Here is a 9970-nt window from a genome sequence, read left to right as displayed (position 1 = left end):
CGTTGCAATTTTATTAGAAAGACTCCCTTAGTTTATCAAGTGTTTCCTATTTTGGATAAACGGGTATCCTTGCTGATAGTGGACCGGACCGGACTTGTATCTAGGCTTTGTCCAATCCATAAACCATGATCTTGTCTAAGGACTAAACTTGGGGGCACGTGCAACTCTCGCACATCACACACACCAGGTAAATGAGAGTTTGCCCTCTCGGGTGGTTCTTGAGGAATTAATGTTTATACTAGGTATCGACCTCACGACATTTGATCATTAATTGTTTATCAGACCATAACCATTAGTGAACAAATCTTAGTTTATGAATCAAGCTAGCATAACTAATTTAGAATCATACTAGCATGACTAATTTAGATTTGAAATCTTACTAAGAGCTATTGGGCCTACATGAATTTTAGATCCACAAGGATTATCAAGTTAGCAATCCAACACCATAGACTTCTAGATTTCATGGAATGCCTAGAATCAATAGGAAAAAAAAAATTGAACTTGATCATAGGTGCTGAAAATGGATGGGTACGAAACTCTCAAATTTAAAATTAATATTCCTAGGTATGAAAAAAAAATTTAAAATTCTTAGAATTTTGTCCTTTCCTTTATGACCCCGTGAGATTAAATTTATGACAATGACCACAAAGACCTATTTTAAAAAATATGTACCAAAAAATTTCTTCTAAAAAAATATGGACTCTTTAGTACTTAATTTATCAAACATTAGTCTAAAAAAGATTTTTGAAGTGAAAATACCATAATTATCTTTTCAAAGATTTTTGAAGTTTAAAAAAAAAAACATGTTTATTTGAGAATATTTGAACTACTCCTATGTTTTATAATTAATGACATGTCCCTTAATTATGGTCGTCTCTTATAGATTAATTAAAAAAAAAATTGGTTTCTCTTACTAATAATAGTAATCTTTAAATCAGATAGATGATGATGATGACTACAACAATGACGATGATGAAGATGATTATGATCATCATTAAACTAATTTGTTCTTTATATATTAGATTTATTAAAATATATAAATAATTAAAACGTAATTTTAAAACTTGACTTTAATGTTCATCGAATTGATTCAACTCAAAAATTAGCAAGTCAACACAAATGAAGAAATAAAATTATATTGAATTTATAAATAATTTTTAATAGATAAAATTTTTATTTTTTTATTTTTTTATAAAAATATTAATAATTACATAAATAAAAAATCATTAACTGATATTTTATTTAATGGGACTTAAATGATCCGTATTCTTTACTTAGGAGAAATAGGTACATATTCTCAATAAAGAGTCCTTCCCCATCATTCTCCAATTAAATTTTTGGATGCCTTAGTAAGAATCCACTACAAGGTATGTTAAGTAACAAATTTTATGACGAAATGTTGGGTAACCAACTTGATAAAGTGAGGTAACAAACTTCATTAAGTAAGGTTCCCTTGGAGTTGTAACAAGTCGAGGGAGTTTTTTTAAATAAAAATGTAACAATTAGGTCTGAGGGGAAAATCTCTGTAAAAAAAAATAAAGAAAAACAATTCAACTCAGGAGAAATTGAAATTAATCTATTAAAATTTTAAAAACAAGACGCAAACATTATCTCGTGAGAAAACATCAAAATCTCATGTGCCCCTTTAATTATCATCATCGTGACAAAGATTGAGCACAAGCAACCCTGAATCGGTCCCCACCATTATAGCTAACTACCAGACGCGTGTCGGCACTGCCAGCCTTTCTTTACCACCTTTCACTCTCCTCGATCTAATCACCAATAAAGAAAAGCATCAAAACAGATATGTTGTGGGGTCCATCACGAGGCCGTCGAGGAAATTGTTGGGCCATTCACGCTCACCATCTCTTAAGGCCCACGCCTGGGCCCACTGAGCATCCTTTACTTAGCTTTGTTGACCAACAAACACATGGCCCCTCGTGACCCATCTCATCCACCCCTAAGTTACACGTGCGAACATTTAATTCATTAATTACTCCTACATATAGACGTGCCAACTTAATTACCGTGATCCGGGCACGTGTCAAATGCACGTCCATCGTTCTCCTTCGTGAATCTGGTTCACCTGTTACTTTACCTTGAAGAGCTCGAAAGAGGTCGTTAATGGCGGAAGAAGAACCCAATCTCTTTTCTCTCTCTCTCTCTCTCTCATTGCTTGGAACTTGAAGTCTGATCATGTTGGCCAAGCTCTTGTTTTTTATAAATTTCCATAGAGAAATCTCTCAACAACTGAGTAGTAGTGGTAGAGCTAAAACTTGGAGCCATAGTTGAAGATTTTGTTCCCAAAACGGAAGTATTCGACGCCGAAGGAGTTTGAACTTCAACATTCGTTGCTAAATTCACACCAGGTTGCATGATCACAGGTGTCATACCAGGTGGGAACGTCCATAACTGAGGTTGATTCGAAGGTCCAGCAATGGCGGGAGAAGGCGGAATCATCCAAAACGCCCCAGCAGGCACAGCGTTGCCCATGGTCCACATAGGAACAAACCCTTGAGGCGCAGCAGCCCCAATTTGATTCAAACCTGGAGAAATGGTGACTCCATTTGGATCGAAAAACTCACTCGTTGTTGTTCGTTTTCTTCTTTTCTTTGTGGGTTCTTCTCCTTCTGGGACCGAAGTATTTGTTGGATTTAGAGAACCCTCAGCGGACATAACAGAGGCAGCTACGGTTCCTGTACCTGTAGCAGAGATAATGGCGGATTCTGCATTTTCGAGAAGCCATCGAACTGTTTCTCCATCAGATTTATGACCGAGTTCTCTGGTTAATTGGAAGATTCGAGCAGCACAAATGGCTGGAATTCGGATTCTTCGACCTCTACCTTCGACCTTTGCGTGTCGATCTCTTGATGAGGTTCTTGTAGTTGTTGTTGTCGTTGATCTTCGTATCTGCATCGGCATCGGTATGGGTATCTGCATCGGCATCGCCATCTGCATCCCAACTGGTACGACTCCAATTGGTGTTGGTGTTGGAGTTGGTGGTGGTCTCTCTTCTATGTCTGGATCTGTCTCTGTAGGTTCTTCTTTAAGAGAGACGAATTGCGCCCTAAGAGAATCAGATTCGGACTTATTAGTCTCTCTTTCTTCTTCTTCTTCCGCCATCTGAAAATCCCCCCAACCCCAAATAAAAATCAATAAAATCTCAAAAACAAAGAAAAAAAAATATCAAGAGAGATCTATAGCTTTCTTACCCAATAAAATAAATAAATAAAAATGCAAACTTACCTCTCAATCTCCAAAGAGAGGTTGTGTTTGGGAAAGCTAAAAGAAAGAAAGAAAAGTCAGCAAAAATCCTTAGAAGGCAAACACAACCTTTAATAAATAAATAAAAAAGATCTAGAAGCTGATATTTTCTAGGGTTTGGTACTCAAGAGAATCTCTAGAAAAGTTAGAAGACGTTCAACAGAGAGAGAGAGAGGCTCTAACGTCGTTTGAGATTAGAATTTTGTGACCGTAACACTACAGTGGTAATAGAAAGCTGGTTTATCTAAAAGGGAAGACACACGGGTTTCCGTTGGATTAGTTTCTTTTCATCTCATCCGTTGGTTTTCGATGACGTTAACCACTTCAATTCGTATCTTAAAAATAGATTTTTTTTTTTAGAGTACAGATTCCGTGCGCGTTTCTATAGATACGAACGGTGTCTACTTGCCATAATTTGATTAGAAAATAAACACATTCGGCCAGTAAAGCTGGCCAGTAGGCGAACACTTTTTTTTTCTCACAAGATGCTTATTGAGAATTTCTACGAGTCGTGATTTACTAACTCCCCCCAAATTCTCCTGAGGTAACTGTGCGTAAGAATCATAAATTATTTCCCTTATATATCCATAAATATGGCAATCGTGTATCCCAAGAAAAAGAATCTATAATTCTATGTAAAGCCACGTTAGGAAAGTTTGTCAAAGGGGTAGTCATTTTATCATTATTCAAAATCTATTAACACACCTAAATTTTATTTATAATACACTATTCAACAAGGATAAGTTACTCTATCTTCACCACAAAAAAAAAAAAAAAAAAAAAAAAAAAAAAAAAAAAAAAAAAAAAATTATTACTATAATATTTAAAGTTAAGCTATATATTGTACAGCTCAAAATTTATGCCTTTGTTCATATTAAAGGTGTTGTGGAGCTTGATAGTACTAATCAACAAGGAGGTACTATAAATCAAGTTACACCTTCATGTTGGTTGAGCTTGGCAGTGAGCTTGTTGTCGGATTCGGGGACTTCGCCCTTGAAGAAAAATTTTCAAGGGTATTTTTGTAATTCATTAATATTATGTAAAACCCTAGTTAGATTCTAGGGTGTTTATATATATTATCATTTTGCTGAAAAGATGTAATCTATATGTGTGAGTTTTTTCTTCATAGTGGAATCAGTGTGATCCGTGAACGTACCTCAATCTTAAGATAACCACATTAATCTTTGTGATTCTTTGTGTGATTGCATTTTGTGTTTGTTTTTTTATTCGTTTTCTTATTTCAATTGCACATGTTTTCTTACAAAAGATCGACAAATCAATGAAATAAGTAGAGCTTGTGTCAGTATCATAACGATCATTTTGATATTATAGTGATCAATAGTGTAGGTAGATAGATCTTTGTGAATGGCTACAAAAGCATAAAGAACCATAGCCAAACAATTTAGGGTTTGTACGTCATCGATAGTATAACAAACATTTTTTATATCGTAATGGTGAATTTGATATTATAAAAATTGATTTGATATTGTAGCGATCAATAGTGCATTTGGATAGATATTAAGGAGCTACTCCAAAAACATATATAATAATAATAATTAATAACATATTTAGATTAAAAGTTTCTCCCCATTTAAGTTTAGGATTGGCATAATGTCAATTGTGTAGCGATTGCTTTGATACTAGCTATGACAATTATTTTGACATTGTAATTGTGGTTTGAAATTTTGCCTCAGTTCAATTTTTATCTCACAATACTGAAGGTGTTGTGAAATTTGAGGGAGGAACCCTCAGGAAAATCGAGTTGGGGACGAGTCGATAAATCAGACGGATGACAAAAATGGGGTGTCTACAGATACATATCAATTTTTGAATCTATTGAGGCAAAATAATGATGCAATCGAAATAATGATTGTTTTGTATTCAATTTTGCTTCTCACTCTTCTTATCCGCTTCTTCTCTTTGTTTTTTTTTTTTTTTTCTTACACATGGTTCTAACCTTCAGATTTAAGAACAGAAAATGAAATTGTGTTTTTGAATTGATGCACGCCTTTGACTACAATTTATGCTTAAAGATGGAGATATTTAGGAAGTCTCCTCCCTATTTTGAGAAATATTTGAGAATTCGATCCTTGTATTTTAAAACTAATGACATACCCCTTGAATTGGGTTTTCTCTCAAAGATTATTGTTAATGTCTTGTATGTTAATGTTTCGGTATCATTTTGATTTTTGACAAAACCGAAACATTGACACGAAAATAGATTTTAAATCGTGATTGTAGTAATAAATAGAGTATATGAATAGGTCTTCTTGAGACACCACACCAAAAAAAAGTATATAATAATATGTAAATTTTTAGATAAAAAGTTATGCAAAATTTAGGGTTGGCACAAAATCTATAACATAGTGATCATGTCGATATCATACTAATTACTTTGATCCTATGACGATTACTTTGATATTACAATGATCAATGATTTATTTGGTTTTAGTTTTTCGATCTACTGCAAAAGAATATATAATAATAGCAAAATAGACTCCCGAACCAAAATTTGTGTCATGTTCAGAATTGGCATGATATTAATAATGTAGTGCAAGCAACAATGTCATAATAATTGTTTTAATATTGTCGTGGTATCTACAATAGTCTAGTGAGATATATTTTGTGATGAGTTGCTTTAAAAGTATATGTAATAGTAGTCAAACAGGTGGCTAGGTTGAAAGTTGTGTTCGATTTACGTTCAAGGTTGGCATGAGATTAATAATTTTGCGATTATTTTGATATTGTAGTGATTACTTCGATATTACAGCGATCAATAATGTAACTAGATAGATTTTTGTGAGTTACTCCCAAAAATAGACATTTGGATCAAAACTTACACTTTCTTTAAGTTCAAGGTTGACATTACACCAATAATGTAGTAGTCACTATAATTCTATAACGATGGTTTTGATATTATTGTTGTCGATAATGTAGCTTGATAGTCTTTGTGAGCTACTGAATTGACATTTTCATTTAAAGCTACATGATATTTAAGGTAAACCACATATAAATAGACTTTGCCTGCATTGGCATCCTCCTTAGGGTTCTACGAGTATGTAGAAATAGGAGCAAAGCCAGAATTTTTGTTAGCTAAGTGCTAACAATTGTCAATCAATAATGATTTCCTTCTATGTAAATGTTGGATTTGTCACAAAAAATGATATTTAACCAATAATCTTTATAAGTGTATTCCAAGATTCCTACTAAAATCATTGATGTTAGGACTAATAAAAAAAAACTTGGCTTAGACTTGATATCTCAAATTTTATTTTCTTCAAAATTAAAATCTCAAGAAAAGTTTTAATTGACAAGACACTCAGAAACATCAATTTTATATTCCTAAAAAAAGTTGAATTTTTTATAGAACTTTTTTTGAATTTATCCAAATTAATTGAAATTGAACCCCCTTTGAATAATTAGAATCCGAACTTTGTTACTATATTTCTTGAGACTAAATAATGATTGAAAGTGAGGGTGGCCCATAAGTAATTTTTTATTAGTCTAGGAAGATCAAAGCTAATGGATGCATGTCATCGGTAGGAAAAACATGAGGACATCTTTAATATGAATCGCAATGCGGGGAGCTAAATCACCAAAAAGAAAAAAAAAAAAAAAAAAAGTTCTGTGGGATCATTGTAAGTGACACAAACACAACGATATCTCTAATATCGATCAAAATGGGGGAGGGGCTAAATAACTTTCTTTTTCCAAAAAATTGAATAGAGGTTCAAAATGAGGGCACTTAAGTTATTTTTCATTAGTATAGTCAAAGGAAAATGAGGCCAAGTGTTGCATTTCATCAGTTTGAAAAGTATGAGGGTCTACATAATATTTGTCAAAATGTAAGGAATAAATCATCGTTTTTTTTTCTTAATCTATAAAGTAGAATGGCCCTACAAAGGATGTGTATGCGATCAGCTTGAAAAACACATGGGGGTATAGCCCTCACTTGTTTGTATGTAACTCAGCCCCTGAGTAGAAGACGAAATGCAATAAAATTGAGGAGGTACTATACGAAAAGGGAGAGAAGAGAAAAGGCAATACATAACACAGCAATCACTACACTATCGATATCATGCTAAACCTAACTTAGACATGAAATAACTTTTGATCCTAGCATCCATTGGACTATTTATTATTGATCTGAGCATTCATTCGCGGCGACATGACACCATAACAATTACTAATGTGTTTGCTGAAAAACTCTTTGCAAACTACCATAAAAACATATATACTATTCGGATTTTCGGATTGGATCCAGATTGAAATCTAAGATCTAAAATAAATTCGGATTGGATTTGAATGTACCCCAATCTGATCCAAATATATTTCAATATTTTTTTGTTATTATTCTTAATTTCATAAAAATGCATATAGACAAAATGTTTTAATCTTTTTTATTTCCCTCTATATTTGTAGTAAGAAGGTACATTTTTAAAAAAATTTATATGATTTTATATATATTTTAAAAAAAAATTAAATATTGATAATTTGAAAATAAGACATGTGTTCCGATTAGACAGGATTAGTTTCAAATTAAGGACAAAATGAAATGGATTGAATTCGGTTCACATATTCATTAATCCATTTGGATCGGGTACATCTTTAAAAAAAATCGGATCAATATTGGAGTGACACTGATTAGATACTAAACCGATGTGTTGCCAGTCGTGGTTGTTGCTATGATATTATGGCCTATATGGAAGGATATACGTGAGGTACCTCAAAAGTATATATATATATCATAATAATCAAACTGACATTTTAATCAAATGTTACATCCTATTAAGTTCAAGGCACGACATCAATAGAGTAGTGATCTCTTTGATAATGAACAATCAATAGTGTAGTTAGATAGATCTTCACAAATAACCACAAAAACATATATAATAATAGTTAAATAGATCAAAAGTTTCGATTTGTTTAAATTCAAGACTGGCACAACTGCTTTCGTGTTGCTACCGCTTCGTTGTTATAATAACCGTTCTAATCTAATGTTTAAGATTGATAAATTTTTGCAAGTTATCCCAAAAGCATAAATAATTAAAAAAAAAAAAAAAAAATAGACATCCAAATAAAAAGTTATATCTTATTTAAGTTTATGTTTGGCACAACATCAAGTGTAGCAATCAATTCATTATTGTAGCATCTCTATAATGGTGCAATGATAAATTACATAAATAGATCTTCACAAATTGGCCCAACAGTATTTGAAAAACATAAACAAGACTTAAATTAAATAAAAAATTATGCTTATTTAGTTATTATTTTTTATTGTAGTGATTGCATTGATTTATTAGTGTTTTAAATGGATAAATATTTGTGATTTATCCCAAAAGCATATATAATAATAATCAAACTAAAATAATTAGTTGCAGATCAAACACTATTAAGTACGTCTTTAATCTTTGAATTTTTTATTTTTTATTACTTATTTTTAACTTCATACCAGTTGCACACCTCTCTTCTCTCTCTTGTGGAAAGAAGAAGAATGGGGCAACTTTTCTTTTCTTTGGAAGTGGGAATCAACTTAGTAGAGTGCGAGGGGAAATATTTAGGTCTTGAGTGCAATTGATTTTAGATGGTGTGCAACTAATCACTCTTTTGTCAAATGATGACACGTGGTGCATAAGTCGTACCAATACCAACAACATTTGGTCAAGGTGGATGGTGATTCCAAAGATTTAAAATTTAAAGAGAGATTTACCCTCCAGACCTAACTGTTACCCATCAAACATTACTTTATCCACTTTGTACCAGACTGGAAATCCACGTCATAAAATTCAAATTTTTGGGGCTTAATTTGTTAGTGAGCATAGCTTGGGGTGGACAGTGTAGCATAAATAAATAAATAAATATGATATAATACTATATTGTTATGAAGGAAAAAATTCTAAGAAGTTTTTAAAATATAGATTGAATTTTAGTGTAAAATTTGGGAGTTTGGTAGTCATTCATTTTAAAGATGTTCGATCAATCTTAAAAGGGATTTGTTTTTTTTTTTTTTAATTTTTCTCTTTGAAATTGAATTTTTTCATGAAATCTAGAAGAAAGTGATGTTCGATTGCCAATTTGATCATCCAGGTGGCCACAACGACTTATAGTAAGATTTTAAATCTTACTAAATTAGTCATGCCAACTTAATTCATAAAATAAGGTTTGATTCTCTAACAAATTGATAAAGTAAGAGAGTTTTTGTTTGTAATAAAATTGCAACAGATAGGTCTATCAAATAAATCTCTCAAATTTAAATGGACAACCATGTCCTAACCTGGAGTTGTGGGAAAAAACTTTGAAGCGGGCAGCCGCTTCAAAATTTTGAAAGAACCCTCACCATTGAATTACACGTGGTATTTTTTTTTAAGGAACTATTCCAAATTTTGGACAAAAGGTCTGAAATAAATTCAAGAAACCACGTGTCCTGTAACGAGTATAGTTTGTTCAAAATTTTGAAGCAACGAGGGATATAGTATTCAACGACCCCATGAACCCAAAAGGTACCACGTATGGTATCTTTGGCCAGACTAAGGTGGGCCCGTACACCAAAAAGCTGACGTCATTAATTATTTCTGACTGTTGTTCTTATTCCATCTTGTCCTGTTCACTGGCATATGCCGAGTTGATTCGTTCGAGTCATGTGACGAGTTATATCGTTTTACTTTATTTATAATTATACATTTATAATCAAATAATATAGGGTAGT

At 32.5% G+C, this 9970-nt stretch overlaps 1 protein-coding gene across 1 annotated transcript; it reads right to left on the bottom strand.

Annotated features, from left to right (window-relative positions):
* Positions 1 to 1549: 1549 nt before the first annotated feature.
* LOC147408038 (transcription factor TCP9-like) lies at positions 1550 to 3563 on the bottom strand. Its single transcript, XM_086436876.1, has 2 exons — positions 3247 to 3563; positions 1550 to 3123 (listed from the first exon to the last, which is right to left on the bottom strand). Exon 2 carries the CDS (start codon positions 3121 to 3123, stop codon positions 2170 to 2172), a length of 954 nt encoding a protein of 317 aa, XP_086293002.1. The 5' UTR covers positions 3247 to 3563; the 3' UTR covers positions 1550 to 2169.
* Positions 3564 to 9970: the final 6407 nt, after the last annotated feature.

Source organism: Akebia trifoliata, chromosome 3 (assembly GCF_017979445.1).
Source record: "Akebia trifoliata isolate Shusen 1 chromosome 3, ASM1797944v1, whole genome shotgun sequence".
NCBI lineage: Eukaryota > Viridiplantae > Streptophyta > Magnoliopsida > Ranunculales > Lardizabalaceae > Akebia > Akebia trifoliata.
The sequence above is the reverse complement of the archived record's forward strand: the minus strand, read 5'-3'. Positions and strand labels throughout refer to the sequence as shown.

Excerpts from the sequence above, each read along its gene's own strand:
- LOC147408038 (XM_086436876.1), bottom strand. The coding sequence starts at position 3,123 with ATGGCGGAAGAAGAAGAAGAAAGAGAGACTAATAAGTCCGAATCTGAT.